Source organism: Heteronotia binoei, chromosome 21 (assembly GCF_032191835.1).
Source record: "Heteronotia binoei isolate CCM8104 ecotype False Entrance Well chromosome 21, APGP_CSIRO_Hbin_v1, whole genome shotgun sequence".
NCBI classification, from domain to species: domain Eukaryota; kingdom Metazoa; phylum Chordata; class Lepidosauria; order Squamata; family Gekkonidae; genus Heteronotia; species Heteronotia binoei.
In genome coordinates, this window is record NC_083243.1 from 113,429,480 (window position 1) to 113,449,797 (window position 20,318).

Below are 20,318 nucleotides of genomic sequence, written 5' to 3' on the forward strand. Positions count from 1 at the left end.
CCACCGACATCACTAACACAATGGCATGACTTTGGGGTGACATCACATTGCACAGTGCCACCACCTACTCCTGGAATGCCACCCCCATTCTCCCCACTGGCACAACAATCCCACCTGGCAATCCTACACACCCATGAGTGCAACAGTATATTGATATAACAATATTCTAATGCTGATTTTTTTTAAAAAATGCAAAAAAGCCCTACCACTATCAAGGGATGTGGAGGGCCTGTTGCTGCTATACTTTATCTGCAGTAGCATGAGCAGCAGAGAAATTACAAAATCCTGTCCCTATCTGGAAGATACCCTAATCTCAGTTATATGTTTCTTCTTTGTTGTAATATGAAGTTCCCTTCTAAAACTCAAGTCTTTCATATATCTACACTGGAGTCTGATCCACTGGAATCCTGGAAATTAAATTGTGTGTGTGTGCCAAAACAGCAGGCATCTGGTCCTTAAGGTTAAAGAAAAATAACATCAGGACGTTGTCTGAAGTCTTGAATGTGAGAAGGTATCAAGGTAGGCTTCCAATGGTTAGCAACTAGTACCTTTGCCATTGATTTCTTCTTTGTCCTTACGGTTACTCCATGTTGTTCTCATTTTCCTGTAGGTTTATCTGTACTCAATTTCCCATGTCTTTTCTGTGTTTGCTCTCATACACTTAGGTCCTGGGAATACAAATGCAAATTTAGAAAACATGCTTTTCTCTTAACATGTTACTCTGGCAGTCCATGTCATTGAGCCCATAGTCCTAGGCAGAGGCTACTGTCCTAAAACAATGGATCAAATTGGACTTACTCATTAATAGACTTGCTTAGAATTGGTCCCATATTTGCATAGAGGTTTGCTATCTGCCGCTGTAACTTCACTGAAAGAGGTTAAATATAAATGTTCATGGAAGCAAATATTTTGTGACTTTCTTTTCCCACAGCAGCCCCCTGTGCTCTTTCAAAAGCCACTGCTGAGTGTTGGGTTACCCTATTGAGCACTATACTTTATGGCACAGGTAGTCTTCAACAAGGTGAGAAGATTCAGGCCATCTGTGCCTGACTCTTCTGTGCCAGAGGCACTGAAGCTCTCAGAACTTCCTCCACTGGGCAATTGCACTGGATGCTCCCTTTTTTTTCTGCAAGGGAGAGTGTCCCCAGTGGGGACTTTTTTTGGATAGGGAACTATTTCCAGCTAGATGGCACAATCTAGTCCAACATGTTTAATGCATTGAAGTTTAAGTTTATTGAAATCAAAGGTTTTTAAACATGCCTAGCTTTGTGCTGGATTGTAGCCAAAGCATTAGGATTATAATGTGAGATTCAAGACACATTGGAAAGAGCTTGTCCAAAATGGTTGCAACCATAGCTATTGATCTGAAATATATCAAACTCCTTCAAACTCTAAAGCTACATACATGCACCACAGCATTACTGGCATCTTACACATATATAAGATATACCTTTCATACTGTCTTGGAGAAGGCCGTCAGGGCTGGTGGTGATGTACTGTCTGCCCACAGGCTTTCAAAATAACAAGAAAAGATGTATAACTATGAATATATAAAAAAGAAACAGAATGCTGATTTCGTCTATATAATTCAAGGAATGAAATATCCCTGTTAGAGTGTTATGACACATTTGTTTTAGATTCCACAAATAAGATTCTCACTGGAATATTTACGCAGATAATTTAGTGAGTTATATGGTCTCAAAATGTATGTATTCATAGTGTTCTTTCCAAATGTCACTGCTTCTTTATAGATAAGTTCAAGGACTGGACTTTTTTGACAGCTTAAGTTTTAGTTCCAAGAAACAAAGGACGGAATTTGTTTTAGATAGCTGGGATTTTGTCTTCCTATAAATAATTTATCTATAAGAACATAAGAAAAGCCATGTTGGATCAGGCCAATGGCCCATCCAGTCCAACACTCTGTGTCACACAGTGGCAAAAATTTTTTATATATACACACACACTGTGGCTAATAGCCACTGATGGACCTCTGCTCCATATTTTTATCTAAACCCCTCTTGAAGGTGGCTATGCTTGTGGCTGCCACCACCTCCTGTGGCAGTGAATTCCACATGTTAATCACCCTTTGGGTGAAGAAGTACTTCCTTTTATCTGTTTTATCCTGTCTGATCAGCAATTTCATTGAATGCCCACGAGTTCTTGTATTGTGAGAAAGGGAGAAAAGTACTTCTTTCTCTACTTTCTCCATCCCATGCATTATCTTGTAAACCTCTATCATGTCACCCCGCAGTCGACATTTCTCCAAGCTAAAGAGTCCCAAGCGTTTCAACCTTTCTTCATAGGGAAAGTGTTCCAGCCCTTTAATCATTCTAGTTGCCCTTTTCTGGACTTTCTCCAATGCTATAATATCCTTTTTGAGGTGCGGTGACCAGAACTGCACACAGTACTCCAAATGAGACCACACCATCGATTTATACAGGGGCATTATGATACTGGCTGATTTGTTTTCAATTCCCTTCCTAATAATTCCCAGCATGGTGTTGGCCTTTTTTATTGCAAACGCACACTGTCTTGACATTTTCAGTGAGTTATCTACCACGATGTCATGGGTGCTGGGGGCCCTGCAGAAGAAGCCGAGCCTGCAGAAGAAACTGTGCTCCTGCCACCTGCACCAGTGCCCCTGCCTCCTGCTGGAGAAGATCCAAGCCCCCCTGCCTCGCCCTCTCGGGTGGCTCGTGTGCGTGACTGCCTTCGTCAGGACCTCAGGGATCGGAGGAGGGTGGCATGCTCACAAGCAAGACGCTCCCTGAGCCCTGAGTTTTGAAAGGATTCTGGCCCTACTAGGAGTGAGGGTGCTTGAGTCCCAGCAGGATCCTGGCTGCCCTCTGAGTCAGCAATTAGCCCAAATGGGCAACAGACAGCAGAGGGCTATATAGCTGTAGGCTTTGAGAGAAGGCTTTGTGGAAGCAACTAGTCATCTACCTGACGTCCTAGCATCCACTTCGGCTTTTGACTTTGGACCTCCTGACCTTGGCTTGACTTCTGGACCCCCTGACTACGGCTTCTGAGCCTCTGACCTACGATACCTGGACGACGATTTGGCTTTGGCACCTTGGACACTCTTGCTCACCGGTTACAGACCTTGGACTGCCCCTGGACTTCGCCTGGCCTGGCCCCAGCTCGTGACAGATTGCTTCCACCCACACAAACACCCATTCCACAGGATGGATGCTGAAGCAAGTGGAACCGCAGGACTACTGGCTGCCCTCCAAGCCCAGGTACAGCAGCTGACACAGGCAATAGTGCACTTGCAGCAACAGCCTGCAGCCAGTGCTCCAGCCAAGTGCCCAATTCCCCCACCTGACAGATTTGGGGGTGCCGTGGAAGAATTTCCTGCTTTCCTGGCACAGTGTCAGCTGTACTTTGAACTAAGAGCACGGGACTTCCCCAATGACAAGACAAAGGTGTGTTTTATCATTAGTCTGTTAAAGGGGCAGGCGGCCAAGTGGGCCACACCCCTACTGGTTGGGTCCTCTCCCCTACTGACTGATTACCAGGGGTTTGAGGCCGACCTGTCTGCTGCCTTCTCCAACCCAGTCCAAGCAGCCACAGCCAACTGGAAAATCAGGGCCCTGAAACAAGGCCAGTCCTCGGTGGCTCAGTATGCCACCGAATTCAAGCTCCTGGCCCAAGACTTGGCGTGGAATGAGGCTGCTCAGATGGACCAGTTTACCGAGGGGTTGGCAGAGGAAGTCCTGGACGAACTGGCCAGGGTGGAGCGGCCCCCCACGCTCCAGGAACTTATCACCCTCTGCCTCCGCATCGATGGCCGCCTGGAAAGTCGCCGCCAAGCCAAGACCCGAGGGCGCCAGCTCCCTGCGCCATGCCACTTGGCTCCTCTCCCATCCCCAGCTATTACCAGAGACGAGGGTGAGCCTATGCAGCTTGGAGCTGCTCGACCCCGCCTGACTCCAGAAGAAAAGGCCAGACGCTGCACGCAGAACCTGTGCCTCTACTGCGGCACGGCAGGCCACTATGCCTCTGGCTGCCCTGCTAAACATCGGATACCCGGACCTACCTTGCCACCGCCGCCAAAAGGCCAGCCCCAGGCGTAAGTGGACCCTCCAGCCTGGGGCGACTAGCTGGGTCCTCCGAACAACAGGCTGATACCCCTGGCCCGTTCCTGCTACCAGTCAAACTCCGTCTGCCCGATGGACGCTGGCTGTTCGTGTATGCCATGCTGGACTCGGGAGCGGCCCACTGTTTCGTAGATGCCGCCTTTGTAAAGCAGCACTAGATCCCAGTGCAGCCAAAAGAGATTCCGACGCTGGTGGAGGCTATTGACGGGCGCCTCCTCCGTTCTGGCCCCGTCACCCAGGAGACCTGTCCCCTCACCTTCCACGTCCAGCAGCACCAAGAACAGCTGCAGTTTGATGTCGCCCGCATGCCTCGCTTCCCGCTGATTCTAGGCCTTTCCTGGCTGAAGCTGCACAACCCCATCGTGGACTGGGCCCAGCAGGAACTACGCTTCCGAGACCCATGCCCCCATCTGACCCATGCCTACAATCTCCTTTATCTTCTTCCCCCACAACAGACACCCTGTGAGGTAGGTGGGGCTGAGAGCTCTCCCAGAAGATGCTCTTTCAAGGACAACTCCTGTGAGAGCTATGGCTGACCCAAGGCCATTCCAGCAGCTGCAAGTGGAGGAATGGAGAATCAAACCTGGTTCTCCCAGATAAGAGTCCGTGCACTTAACCACTACACCAAACTGGCTCTCATAGAGGCATATCCACACATTACAGTTTCAGAAAATGTTTTGGAGGAAAATTCTGAGTCTTTGTGGGTTATCACCCCTGCCACAAATGGCCTATAATCCAGAGCATGCCTGCCTCTTTCCACGCTATGGTTTACATCTTAACTTTTTTCTACATTAAATAGGGTTGCCACTGCCAGGTCTGTGTTGGAAAATACCTGAAGACTTTGGGTGCGGAACTGAGAAAGGGTGGAGTTTGGAAAGGGCAGGTCTCAGCATAGTACAATGCCATAGAGTCCACCCTCCAAAGCAGCCATTTTCTCGGGGAGCTGATTTCTGCCAGCTGGAGGTCAGTTGTAAAAAGCAGGAGATCTCCAGGCCCCACCTGGAGGTTGGCAACTCTGACACAGTTTCAGAGTGCTTTCTCTTACGATGATGGAATCTCAGGCTGAGAGATAGTTTTGTGTCTAGTTCATTCAAGGATGGACCTTTTGAAATGAAAAGGCAAAATCTTGATGCAGTGTGGCACCAGACTGTAGGTGGTGGATTCTAACCCTTTTGAAACAATCTCCTTGCAAACAGAAACCTAGCACAGCAGGGAGAAAGATTCCACTCCTCTGCTTTTCTGTTTGCAAGGAGTTTTTAATACATGACAACATTCCAAAGTGTGGTCTTCCACAATCCTTCCCATACATTCTTAAGTGATCCAGACTGTTCCATCACCTCAGCATTCTACTGCCTCATTTCCACCTCATTCTCCTGAGTATGTTGAATCAGGTCTGACTTAACTAGTTGACCTGCTACATCATTTTTAAAAACAAAAAACAAAAGTCAGCTCTCTGAAATTGAACTTGATGTGGGGTATGTTGCAGCAAGGCCTCCCACATTCATGGGACTAACATAGTCCATACTGGGCTGAATGAATAGATCTCATTTCCTCCACTCAGCAGGAGCCATTTAGTATTCCAACTCTGCCATCTACTTTTCTTTCCGCTCCATTTTTAGCTGTAATTATTTAAAGATTGGGTGGTTGCTACTCTGGTAATGTATGCAGAGTAGGATGCTGAGGGCTTGCAGTTTTATAAGGAAACTTTATTGTGTGCCTTATTGTGAGTCTGTCCTGTGCAGCTGAAATGAAAAGCTTTTAAAACTTTCCCTTTTGCAAAACATTAACCTGGCCATTGACAGTGTTTATCAGGAAGAATGTGATTCGCATGGGAAATGAAGAGTGGGGGGGAGCTTGACCATCTGTGGGATAGAGAGCTCTGGCAGCACCAATTGAACAAGAGATGGAAGGGTGAAATCCTTCTCCATTCATAAGCCTGGAAGAGTAGCTGAGAGCAGTGGAACAAGTGGAACAGAGCTAACTTGGCTGATCCCCTGTATTTGTTTGTTAAGAACAGGTTTAAGTAGGGCTGCCAATCCCCAGGCGGAGACAGGAGATTCCCCGGTTTGGAAGCCCTCCCCCTGCTTCAGGGTCATCAGAAATGGGGGGGGGGGGAATGTCTGCTGGGCACTCTATTAATCCCTATGGAGACTTATTCCCATAGAAAATAATGGAGAATTGATCTGTGGGTATCTGGGGCTCTGGGGGGGGGGTGTTTCTGGAGGTAGAGGCCCCAAATTTTCAACATAGCATCCAGTGCCTCTCCCCAAAATATCTCCCAAGTTTCAAAAAGACTGGACCAGGGGGTCCAGTTCTATGAGCCCCAAAAGAAGGTGCCCCTATCTGTCATTATTTCCTATCAAAGGAAGGCATTTAAATGGTATGCGGTCCCTTTAAATGTGATGGCCAGAACTCACTTTGGAGTTCAATGATGCTTGTCACAGCCTTGCTCCTGGCTCCACCCCAAAGTCTCCTGGCTCCACCCCAAAGTCTCCTGGCTCCACCCCAATGTCTCCTGGCTCCACCCCAAAGTCTCCTGGCTCCACCTCCAAAGTCCCCAGATATTTCTTAAATTGGACTTGGCAACCCTAGTTTAAGCCCTGATGGGCTGTGCCCAAAGGCTGATACTTTAGTGTGACAATTTTAAGCATTTGTACTAGTAAGCCCCACTGAAGTCCCCAGGACTTACATCCTTTTTTAAGAGCAGGATATAGGAGTCTTTGAAGTTGAATAGGCAAAATCAAAGGAGAAGTGGTGTTATTAAGAACTGTACTAGTGAACAGTGTTGTTTGTTTCTTTTTCGTTCGGTTAAGGGCAGCAATGGAATAATAAATAAGCTGGTGTTTCCAGGTTTCCTCACCCCCCTACCTGCCTTTAGAAGCTGGAGAGGGGCAATGTTTTTTAAATTATTCACCATCTGAACTGTTTTTGAATTAGAACTATTGTATTTTAAACATTAATTTACTGTAAATCAATTTATATTGTTTGTTGTTTTATCTTGATGTAAGCTGCCCTGAGCCCTGCTGTCAGGGAAAGGTGGCCTAGAAGTTAAAATAAATAAAATTCTGATGCTGGATTTCATTAAGAGGCTTTTCAGATAGCTCAGTGCGAGCCTAGATCTTCACTGCCATTTTATAATTCTTAGCCCTGCCTAGGTCAGAAATAGGCAAATGGTTCCATCTAAGGGCCTCATCTGAGTCTCTGCTCACTTTTGAGGGATTCAGGTTGGATGATGGCTGTAGGCAGCATCCAACTTGGCCCTCAAAAGTGGGTGAAAAAGCTCTCTGCTGATCTGCTGGTCTTAGTGGCTTTTCAGTAGTACTTACTATGTGAGCTGTAAACAGAAGGGTAGCAAATCGTCAAGTATCCTGAGGGCCAGATTAAAAGTTCCCTTGAACCATATGTAGGCCCTGAGCATTACTTGCTTCTCTCTACTCTAGGTTCTACTGAATTACAGTTCTGTGACTGTACAATTCACATTCTCCCAGGCTCCTTCCCTGCTGCTTTTTGTCTGTTCTCCTAAAACCATAATGGACAATTCACAGCAGGCATCACACAATCTCAATTTACTTGGGCAGCTAGATCCTTGGGGACCAGATGGTATATATTGCTCAGATGCTATAGAGGGAATGGTGTCTTTTGGGGAATGAGATATTTAAGAAAGTTCAATTACAGCATCTAATCACTGATCATTGTCTTGTTTCTGAGCAAATGTTCCCTTCCATAACCAGAAAGACTTGATGGGCCAGAGCTGGGAAAGCAGAAAAATTTTACAAGTGATTTCTTACTGTCTTATATCCCCTCACCTGCCTGTGTTATATTTTACCATAGAGTAAATTGGAAATGGATAATTTATTTGAACATTTCATTTGGGATGATGGATATATAGATATAAAAGGATGTAGATTTCATGTGGAACAAACTGAGAAGTTTCCATGTATTTATTTTTCCAGCTTGTTCTTCATCTCCATGTTTTCATGATGGAACCTGTGTTCTAGATAAAGTTGGTGGCTACAGGTGTGCTTGTCTGGCTGGCTATACTGGGAATCGCTGCGAAAGCTGTGAGTACATCTCTATTTCCAATGAATGTATGTAAGTGTGTTAAGAACTTCTGTTAACTTAGTTACTGTTTCTATTGGATAGAATACTTAGGCTCATAAAGGAGAATAATTGTACCACCATTAAAAATTCGTGCTTTGAGAGATGATGGAGAATATGTGGATTTTACTGAAATACAGACTGGGTCGTGTAACTTGCCATATTCACTTGTATGTCATTTCCTCTGCCCTGTGGGTTGGTACTTTTCACATATATCAGCAGATGCTCTAAAGCAATTTAAATTAGACTAGGACTGATTTTGCATTCACCTTACGCTGTTCTCACATTCATCTTCTCAACATGGCTTTCTTCCAATTTCCCACTATCTGCCCTGGGGCTGCAGCAAGGATCAGCGTTTTTGCGCAGCAAACAGAAACTGTTAAAAAAACCTTACAAAAGCTGCTCATTCCTCTCACAGAGAACCTTACCACAGAATCTATACATCCAGTTAGGAATGATAGGCCCTATAGAGTGCTTATTTGTACCACTAAAATAAGTTTTCTTCCTAAGCCAAGCTTCAAGTCCAAACCCTAGCTAAGAAGCCTGGCTAAGCTGACATTCTTTCCCAGAGCATCACCTCTTCTCATCCAGTGGTGTTCCATGGGCTCTGATTGGCTGGCAGTCACTTGGATTTGCATGGGACCTAAATCACAAAGACTGGTTCAGAGCCCAGGAGGAGAGACAGGGCTTTTAAAGATGATTGCCACTACGATCTCCCAATCTCTCCCTATCTAGAAATACTCAAGAATCATTAAACTCTTTAGGAAGAGTAACAGCCAGTGTAGTCTAGTGATTATAGTGCTGGACTAGGATCTGTGAGACCCTGATTCAAATCCTGACTCTGCCATAAAAGTTTGCTTAGTACCTGGGGTCAGTCACGTAGCAGCAACCTAACCTATTTCCCAGTATTGCTATGAGGATAAAATGGAGGAGAGGAGAATGCTGTAAGCTATTCTGAGTTCCTCATTGGAGAGAAAGATGGGGTATAAAAGAAGTAAATAAATCAGATTTGCAAATAAAATGAATTAAGGGATGCCTCATCCTTGCACATTCCTACTACTTCCTTCTTCCCCTCAAGTTTGGCTAAACAATTAAATGTTTCTACTTTTGCATTAGATATGAATCATAACTTTTGTTTTGTTCTTTGCCCTCCAAACTAGGCCATTTCTTTATAGTGTCAAGAGTGCCTCTTGCCATTTAGCCAGAACGCTACTCTCACTTCTCACTTAGCCAACTCTCCTATCTGTGTGTAACAAGTAAGCATATTTTCAGCCTGATTTCAGAGACAGTCAAGGTCATGGGCTGTCTCTGCTTGATTATGTGTGCACCTGCAAGGGGCCAGGGAACTGAACTCTGGAGGGAGGGACGGCTTGCTTCGTGCCTTGGGTTTGAATGTGTAACGTTTTTAACATAAAGTATAAGTAGAGGGCATTTGCCTGCCAAAGCCAGTTTATGCAAGAGCCATCTTGCTCTGACCTGTCATGTATCAATAAACAGCTATTCTTGCAATGGACTGTCATTGATCATTGAACTGTTGGGGACTTGACATATAGGTCATCTACCCTGGGTTCAATGCTGTTGGGGAAGCAGGGAACCCCACCCACGATTCCTCATAGCATCATGATACGTTCATGAATCCCCCCAACTTTCCCAAACTTGTTTTACTTTGAAGTTTTGGGAAGGATCATTATAATGCCTGGATGGCTACCATCTGGGTAGGAAAGTTTGGATTTCCTGCCATTTCTCCTATCCCTGTGGCAGCCATTTTCCCCCCTCTGCCACCGAAAGCTTTTTATTTTATTTTATTTTTTACAAAATTGTGTTAGAATACTGTAATATCAACATACTAATGCAACAATAGATGTGATCATTTAACTTCCTTCCTTCTTTGTCCCTAGCTCTTCTGCCTTCTGGCTGAGAGGGATCAGATGATTGTGGGCTGTGCTGTGTCGAGATGGAGTAGTCTTGTGTTGTTTTACTTTAGTTTTAGCTCTAATACTTTTATATTTATATTTAATTTGCTTACAACTTCTTCCCTTCTCTGTTTTTTTGGGGCAAAGTAAGGTATTCCCGGGTGGGCAGGTTTTTCTTGACCTAATACTCTGTGTTCTTCATGGACCTCAGAATTTCTTCATCCAGTTTGAAATGTAAAAAAAAAAAAAGTCCTACTTTAAAGTTTTAAAAATACATTAAAAGGGGGGAGGAGTATTGATAAAAATAGTTTCACATTACTGTTCTCAGAAGAACAGATTGCAGAACCCTGGTTACTTTTACCTGATTTGCAGCATGTCTGTCTCAAGACATTAATTAGCTGAAATGGTATCCCATAAGCACTAATTAACACAATCGAGCAGGAGTTTCTCCTGCACATAAAGTTGCTAACTTTTGAACTGGCCCGTGTAACTGGGCCTTTAATAGCCATTTCAGCTGGAGCAATTAGCAAGTGATAATGTTTCGTCCACAGTTATGAAAAACCTCTCCTGCTGATATCTGCACATCACGCTGCTGTTGATGGCATGATAAAAAACCAGACCAATGTTTTTCTGGGCATTCAGCAATCATAGTTGTACAAGGAACATAGAATTAATTTGAAGTGCACTAGAGCACTGTTCTAGTCCTCCTTGGCTACTATAAATTTTAGTGTACTTATGCAAGAGAGTCCTCTTATGGATTGTACTTTGTGTGTCCAATCTATCTGGCTTCCAATATGTGAACCTGATAAGACCACTCAACATCTAATGTAGCAGAATCTTGCAAATAGTTCCAATTAATGAGGCTCCAAAAAGCAAACAAACAACATGAAGTCCAGGCTACAAGGATAAGGGTAAGGTTAAAAAATGCCAGGGTGCTAGAAATTCTCTAATGCCTTTATGCCTGAATCAAAAGTGCTGGAAAGTGAACATCACAATCTTAAACAATTTTATCTCTACCTATAACAATCTAAGAAATTAAGGTGGAATGAAGGATATTTTTGCAAATATGTTTTCCCCTCTAAGAACATTTACAAAATGAATGTACAGTATCAGAAGGTGAGTCCATAGGGGAGCAGGGCTGGCACTCATGAGCACATTGAGCCACCAACCGGCTGAGCAGGTTGGGACTTAATTTCTTGCTCATGCAGCAAAAGAAAGTGAGGGGAAATGGCATCAGAACAAGGAAGTAAGGCCACTTCTGGGTGCCACTCTAGGAGTCTCTTAAATATTAACAGTAAAGACCACAGAGATCAGGTCATTTGTAGAGTATTACCCAGAAGTGGCACTACTTCTGGGTTTTGATATTATTTCCCCCACTTTCTCCCACCACATTGATGGGCAAGGGAGCCCCAAGCTGGCCAGCCAGCTGTGGCACAACCTGAAATACTAAGGGCCAGCTGGGCAGAGCAGTGGTGTTGGGGCTAGAGGCACCCCTGGTCCCTCCGGCACTCTGGCATCCTAGGCAATAACCTTGGGCTGTCTAGTAGGTGGGCCACCCTATAGGAGGCAATCTGTACTGGTCTCCTCCTGCCTGCAGATTTTCCTGTCTGCTTCTTCCTGCCTGCCTGCATATGTCTTCTCTGCACATGTTGCTTCTTTGCAGGGGTTCCCCTGCCTCCCTGTTGGTAATGTGATTAAAATTCCTTAGAACAGATTGTTCTAGGGTTGCCAAGTCCGATTCAAGAAATATCTAGGGACATTGAAGGTGGAGCCAGGAGACATTGGGGGTGGAGCCAGGAGCAAGGTTGTAACAAGCATAATTGAACTCCAAAAGGAGTTCTGGCCATCACATTTAAAGGAACTGCACACCTTTTAAATGCCTTTCCTCCATTGGGAATAATGAAGGATAGGGGCACCTTCTTTGGGGGCTCATAGAATTGGACCCTGCAGTTCAATCCTTTTGAAACTTGGAGGGTGTTTTGAGGAGAGACATCAGATACTATGTTGTAAATTTGGTGCCTCTACCTCAAAACACAGCCCAGAGCCCCAGATACCCGTGGATCAATTCTCCATTATAACCTATGGGAATTGGTCTCCATAGGGAATAATGGACTGCCCAGCAGACATTTCCCCCCTGATGACCCTGAAGCATGGGGAGTGCCTCCAAACTGGGGGATCCCCAGCCCCCACCTGGGAATTGTGCAACCAACAAAAAGCAACGTGGATAATGGAGCAGGGGAAAAGGTTACATAAACCTCTGCGAAGACCAGCCTCCAATAGTACACAAAAGTACTTCAAAATTATAATATATTTCTAATACTAAACAGTCAATTGCTACAATAAATGTCACATAAGGAACGCCTATCACCCTCACCCAAAGTCACTCAAAAACAAATCAATATCTGTAATTTCTTTTCAGATGGGTGCAGGTAGCAATTCCAATGGTAAAGTTTTCCACGGAGACCAGTGCTCCAGATGACTTCTCCCATACAGCAAGGCACCAAGAGTGATATGAAATGTGGTTGTACTTTATTCCACATTTAGCATTTGCTTCTACGAGCTTCCAAAAGACATTTTACAATTCAAATGCTGATGCTTGTAATCGCTTCCATTCAGTATGGTCAACTTCCTGACCACACTGACCAAGCTTTGAGTCAGCTTGTCTCTGATGAATAGACCTGAGAACTGGTGCCTAGTGATTACTTGAACCTAGAAACCCACAGCCAAAGGATGATATTACACTAGAGAGCCATTGCCAATCTGAGTAGACCCAGGGGCAGGAGAGAAGCTTGTAATGCCCAGCCATTTCATGTTTTCCTAGTCTCAGAGCAGTTTACAGTTTTATCAGAGGCAGTTTCATCAGAGGCAGTACTGTCTACTCAGACCAGCAGTGGCTCTCCTGGGGCTCGAGGTGAGGTCTTTCCCATCACCTCCTGCCTGATCCTTTTAATAGATGCTGGAGATTGAACCTGGGATCTTCTGCATGCCAAGCAGATACTCTGCCACTGAGCCACAGCCCCTCCCCAGTTCATCTCCATCTGTGTTTTGTCTGTCAAATCAAAAATCTATGCACCAGTGGACTTTACTTACCTTTCTTTATAAGTACCATTTTAGTCTAGCAGGTTTTCAAATAAAAGACCTTAGGGAGCACATAGCTAATGCTACCAGTCTTTATTTTACAGCTTGTGTTCTCCTTTTTATTTGATTGTCGTTGGCTAGGGTATAAAGAATCCATGGGAGAGACAGAGTGGGGGACTGGATATTCTTTAGTCAAGAAGGCAGTTGCCTCCGAGCCTCCTCTTCCTTACCACGTAGCTGCCACAACCTCTCTATAGGTCTTCAATGCCTATGTGATACATAGTCATCTTCTCTGTGCCTGCTGGAGATCTTTCTGATGGTATGAACAGTTGGCATTTGGACTTTAATGGGACAAATCTCAGGGAATCCATGTTCTCCCTTATTAAAGAGAATTCTATTACCTTAATGAGCTGGCCTTTATTGTTAAAGCAGATTTGCTGGGATAATTTTCAACCTAATTATCTCACCAGTCCCAATTCTAGGGTTAAGGAAACGATTAGAAGCTACAGATAGTCCTCTCCTATCTCCACTACAACAGCAGTCAGGCAATTACTTTGTTGTTTATAACTCAGGAATGCTACGCAGGTGTTTAAAGGGTTTCAGCTGGATGATGATTTGCTGATGCAGTTAATTAATACAGCTAGGTGTGAATTAGGTAGCTGCTTATTCAGAATACATCTGAATCTATTTTGATTATGAAATGCAACTCCTATAAGGTGAATAGCAAAATAAAAATGCCAAATAAAAAAACAGGTATGACATAGAGAGAGAGATCTTTCATCTAAGTGCAAACTCAACCATTTCAAGAAGGAAAAACTAAAAATGTTTGTCAGTCAGCATGGTTTTCTAATCTGTGCTGCATTTCTAAAATGAAAGGTGCCACAAAGCAATGCCCCATCTCACAGTTTTTTTCTTAAAATAGCTTTTCAACTTGTGGCATAGATAAATGAATGAAAGCTTGTGTCTGTCTGGTTAACACCCACTGGTGTCTGGTTCCCAGCCCCATGGTACTGCTCCAAATTCCATTAACCTGACCCACTCATCTCTGCCCATCCAACACATTCATGGGGGATGTTTGAAGAGTATTGTCACTCTTATCATGTTTCCATGTTGTAGTGGTTGGAGGGCTGGACTTAGGGTTGCCGTCCAATTCAAGAAATATCTGGGGACTTTGGGGGTGGAGCCAGGAGACATTGGGGGTGAAGCCAGGAGCAAGGTTCTGACAAACATAATTGAACTCCAAAGGGAGTTCTGACCATCACATTTAAAGGGACTGCACACCTTTTAAATGCCTTCCCTCCATTGAAAATAATGAAGGATAGGAGCACCTTCTTTTGGGGCTCATAGAATTGGACCCTGTAGTCCATTCCTTTTGAAATTTGGAGGGTGTTTTGAGAAGGGGCATCAGATACTATGCTGGAAATTTGGTTCCTTCACCTCAAAAAGCAGCTTCCCCAGAGCCTCAGATACCTGCAGATCAATTCTCCATTATACCCTATGGAAATAGGTCTCTATAGGGAATAATGGAGTGCCCAGCAGACATCCCCACCCCCCGCTTTCTGATGATCCTGAAGCGGGGGGAGGGCCTTCAAACCGGGAGATCCCCTGCCCCCACCTGGAGATTTAGGCAAAAAGGAAACCACAGTGTAATGATTGGTAAGGCAAAAATAGGAAAACACTGTGTAATTTACAAAGCAAGAATAAATGCAACCACTCTTATTATGCTTTCAGTTCATTGGAACATCACAAACATAACTTTCAACCAAAATACAGTGGCTCTTCACTGAGCTCAACCTACATGATCGTTCCAGATCAATATGCAATGCTATACAGGTACAATATCTTGCTGTCTAAAAATGTCCTGTTTCTTGGTAGACGCAAGTGTACCATTTATTCAAGTGTAGTGAGGGTAGCAGTCCTCAATCCCACAGGTATGGTGACTCGGGGCCAAGGTTCCTTCTGTGTTTCATATACCACTTTCACTGGCTGCCTGTATTTTTTCTGGAACCCGTGCTTAGGCAACAGCTCTCACATAGCTTACATGTCTCACCTAGTTTGCATGTTTCATCTGCACGCTTGGTTCTCCAACCACTACCAAGAAACAGGACATTTTTAGACAGCAAGATTTTGTACCTGTATAGCATTGCATATTGATCTGGAACGACTATGTATGTTGAGCTCAGTGAAGAGCCACTGTATTTTGGTTCAAAGTTGTGCTTGTGATGTTCCAGTGAACTGAAACCATAATAAGAGTGGTTGCATTTATTCTTGCTTTGTAAATTACACAGTGTTTTCCTATTTTTGCTTTACCCACCTGGGGATTGGCAACCCTAGCTGGACTAGAGGTTCAAATTCCTACTCTGCTCTGAAGCTAGCTTGGGCCTGTCACTCTTTCCCAGCCTAACCTACCTCACACTTAATAAAATTAAGTGATCTTGGAAAAAAATCCCTCCTTTAACTACTATGACTGGAAAAATGGTAGGGCACTTAAATGTGGAGCAGAAAGCAAAAGCAGGGATGATAATCTTTTATAGCTCAGGAACCACATCTTATTAATCAAGTTGGTCAAAAGCCATTTCCCCCAGATGTGATGTCACAACTTCCCTATTCCATGGATGGTTTTATGAGACTTGCCACATGGAAACAACTGGTCCATGGTCCCAAAGTAAGTTTCATGGAAAGGAGGGTTTTGAACCAAGGTCCCCAGTCCTTGTGATATACACTAACCATTATAACACTATATCACTACCCCTTAGCTTCATGAATTGGTTGTAGGCTTACCAAACTCCAGGTGATATGAATAAACATGTTTAACACTCTTTCCTTATACATTACTCATTATAATCTTTAACAGTCACACTTCAGAGAATTTATATCACTCATGGAGAACCATTCATGCAAATCAGAGATACTAAGCAGAGCATATGTGAGTGGTTGCCTTAGCACGGGTTCCTGTATGAAGTTTTGGCGGTCAGTGGAAGTGGTAAATGAAATATGAACTAAACCTAGGAATCGTGTAGCCGCATGAGTTGAATAGAGGACTGCAACCTCAGCATCTATTCAAGTAATCTTTGGTACAGCCTGCATCTGCCAGCAAGAGGATTTGAAGACTGCAGGAGTCGGTACCTATTACTTTCAGCATCCAGGATTGGATCTATTTGAAAGACTATTGATTTGAATGGACTTTGAACTCACTGAGAAATATAAATTCTGTAAAGTGTGACTGTTAAAGATTATATTAAGTAACGCATAAGAAAAGAGTGTTAAGTATGTTTATTCATAGCATTTAAGTTACACAGTGGTTTTGTATTTTTCCCTAATCTCTACACTGTGGTTTCCTGTTTTGTCCAGGTGATAGCTGGAGATCTGGGATTATAACTGACAGGGGGGACCCTGCAAAACTCACCTCCCACTGATAAACATGTTCAGGCTCAGTTGCTCACCTTGGACCCCGACTGTGGCAGTGGTGGTGTCAGGAAGCCGCTTTGGGCCCCAAGCAGCTCCTGGTATCCGCCAATGCTACAGCCTGGCCCTGAGTGACTCCTGACATTTGCTGATACTGTAGGCAAGCCTGGACCAACTCCTGGCATGTGCTGCAGCAGCATTTGGGCCTGGAATAGCTCCCAGTGTCCACCACCAGGCTCTGCTGCAGCAACGACTCACTGCTGCAAAAGTCAAGTAATTACAGGGGTGGAGGTGGGGGGGGGGTTAAGTAATTCTGGGGGGAAATTTAAATGTCTCAGATTTTTCCATGAACCCAAGTTTGCTGGAAAATCTGTTTAGCATCCATGTGGCCTCGATCCAAAGATTAAGGTATCTGCAGATGGGGTCCACACATCGCTAATAATATGTAGATCTCCAAGCAACAGAGATCAGTTCACCTCAAGAAAATGGCTGCTTTGGAAGATGAACTGTATGGCATTATACCTCATTGAAGTCCCTCCCCTTCCTAAACCCTGCCTTCATGCTCCCGCATCCCCAGATTTCCAGGTATTTCTAAACCTGGACCCGGGAACCCTAATTGGTTGAAACCACTTCAAGTCAGGGTTTGACTACCCAGAGAAACAGCAATCTTAACAGAGTAGGAAAAGTTTTATTAGTGTCTTAAGGCTAAGAGTGCAGAATCTAAGGCTGATTGCTTGTGTTGCTTTTAACCACTTTCTTTTTCTGTCTCTCTTTTAGCTAAATACTAGGGGTTTTAAACTGATTTTAAACTATTTTTTACTGATTTTTTACTAAATTTTACTGATTTTTTAACATATGCTCCAAATATGTGACAGTCAGCAAGAAACAAAAGAACATAAAATATTAACAGGATAATTTTTTTAAAAAGATGGAGGGGGAAGGGGGAATGAAGAGGAGAAGAAGAGAGATTCGTTTGATCAGTCAAGTAGTAGACTGAATATAAGGTGGCTGAGCAAATGGAAAATATCCCAAATTAACAGCATTCTGGCATGTGAAAATTCAGCAGGTACCACACCATTTCTCTACAATAGTATCTCATTGTCAAGAAAAAACTGTCTATTTAATCTTCATGCAGATGATAGAAACAAAGCTGCCCTCCAAAATTGATAATTCTTTTAAAGGAAAGAGCTGTCCCACACACATGCCACACATTAACTGCTGTGTGAATTGAGTCACACCATCCAGTGTATAGCATTCCACAGGCAACAGAGTTCAGAAACTATGGGAACTCAGATGTAAGTCTTCTTTTGCTCAGTAAGGCTTATGAGTAGACCTGCTTGGCATTGCTCTGTAAGCATGCCAAATTAGGATTACCTGTATGACTGAATGAACAGTTCAGTATTACAGTTGAAATGACCCCCTGAGCTCCTTTTCCTCCTGGGTTTTATATCTGAAGCTGTTTTTAGAGTTGGAAAAAGGGTGCAAGTAGCATGTAGAACAGCTGTGTTGGCTAATTTCCTTTCTTTTAATGGTCACTCATTTGACCTAAGGTCTTGAGTCAGGTCACACTAAATTATTTATATATATATATATATAATTCCTTATTCTTATTATTACTAATTTGAAATGTAGAAGAAAAAAACTCCAGCCCTGAATATGACCCTGAATGTAAACTCCAAAGACCATCCACCATGTTTCCAAACAGAATATTTTCTTAGCACTTTAACGCAAACCCCCTTTACTAAGAATCCAGTTGTACCTTACATACAATAGGAGCCCAAGAATTAAAAACTGTAATTTAAAATGTTTTTCTTTCTAGTTTCTTAACCCTTCTTTCACATATACAAAGTACATTGATTCCCTTCTCTGTACTCTTTTTGTCTACCTAGAAATAATTTCCCCCTCTCCTATCCCTTTAAATTTGTACTGTTGTCTTCTCTTTGGACTGAGCATTCTGGCTCAGTAGGCCTCCCATGGACCTGCTGGCTTTCAAAGCGAGGGACTCTGACCTCTTTTTGCTCTGAAACTTCCTGCTACCTTTGTTTAAAACAAAGCCCAGCAAACTCAAGCTCTTGAGTAAATCTGGAGATCTTGTACTGAATAGGGAATTCATTGCTTAGATCCAACTTCTATTTCTTTTTAGTTTCTCAGTCTCTGGTGCCAGCTGCATGATATTTATTCTGTTTCCAAATGAAGGTTGGTATACTGAGTTGAACTATGGTATGCTTTGCCATCACTATCAGTTTAAGATTATTCCTATGCCAGTCCTAGTTTTCTGGGATGGGCCTGTGAAAGTGTTCTCATTCCCCCCCCCCCTCCTGGGCAGCACTACTTGACTCCTGCCCACTGTCATCACCCAGTAAGGCAGAGCGTTAGGATTTTTTTTGTCTTTGATGACTGACTAATCTTTAAAAGGGCCTTCTTTGCAATCTCTTGCATTAAGATAAATGCAAATATATGTTCTCTGTAAGAGAATGAAAAAGAAATCTTTTTAAAAATGAAGGAACAAACAGAAAAAGTCAAGGTTGGGAAAGTTTTTTGAAATGTTAAAAGAAGATCGTTTGCAGAAGGGCTTTTGTTTAAAAACATCTTAGTTATTATTTGGAAATTGTTCTGTCCTAGGCTCAAATGGGAGAACTGTTACTTTTGGAGGGAAGCCGAACAAGCCAGAGCTTGAACTCCACACCAGGGTTCCAGAGAAGGCCTAAGCGTGCCCATTCAGGGGAAGGATTGAAACATAAGTAGCCAATCAACATCCAGGCTCATACTGTACCCTGATAGGCCCTTAGGGCCCTGTAAATAGCCAATCCATGTAGATAGTTAAGGACCAATCAGAAGGGGGCAAGAATTGTATAAAGGAGCAGGAAGTTTGAACAGAGCTCAGTGTGTGTTGTGTGTGTGTTCCTGAAGTAAAGCTTGCTGAAATCACTCTCTGACTCTGGTCTCTTACTGCGCCGACCCCAGTACATTACAGAAGGGTTGCCAAGTCCAATTAAAGAAAAATCTGGGGACTTTGGGGGCGGAGCCAGGAGACTTTGGGGGTGGAGCCAGGAGACATTGGGGGTGGAGCCAGGAACAAGGATGTGACAAGCATAATTGAACTCCAAGGGAGTTCTGGCCATCACATTTAAAGGGACAGCACGCCTTTTAAAATGCCTTTCTTCCATAGGAAATAATTAAGGATAGGGGCACCATCTTTTGGGGCTCATAGAATTGGACCCTCTGGTCCAATATTTTTTAAACTTGGGGGGTATTTTGGGGAGAGGCACTAGCTGCTATTTAACCTGCAATACTATACTACTTAACCTGCCTTCGACAACATATAACTTGCAATAATTGTTACTAGCTAGGAATATCCATAACCTTCCAACCCAAAAAGGACATTTTCATCAGGTTTTTTTTAAAGAGCCCAAAAAGAGGACAGACACACAGAAGAGGCAACCATTTCATATCACAACAAATATGCAGCAAAGATGGTCAAAGAAATTTTTAAAAAATGTTTACAAAAGTGCTTTTTTAACATTAGGAATTACCTGCTGAATCATTACGGGCGCGTTTCTGACCTAAAATCTCACTACTTCAAGAAACGCAACCCATCCACTCAGCGTCCCCCTGCATTTCAGAGACCTCCGACTGAAGCGGGGACCTCTTCCCACCCCAGTCTCACAGCCCTCAAAAAGGATCCTCCATTTCAGACCACGGTTTCGTCTCCCCCCAACCCCAG

The 20,318-nt window shown here is 43.7% G+C and overlaps 1 protein-coding gene across 4 annotated transcripts in view; it reads left to right on the forward strand.

The window, feature by feature from the left end:
- PAMR1 (peptidase domain containing associated with muscle regeneration 1) overlaps positions 1 to 20,318 on the forward strand; it is a 161,166-nt gene that overhangs the window by 72,054 nt on the left and 68,794 nt on the right. For all 4 annotated transcript variants that reach the window (XM_060262052.1, XM_060262051.1, XM_060262049.1 and 1 more), the window contains one exon: positions 8,054 to 8,161. In XM_060262052.1, the coding sequence (XP_060118035.1) occupies positions 8,054 to 8,161 (108 nt within the window). The remainder of the gene's footprint in view (positions 1 to 8,053; positions 8,162 to 20,318) is intronic.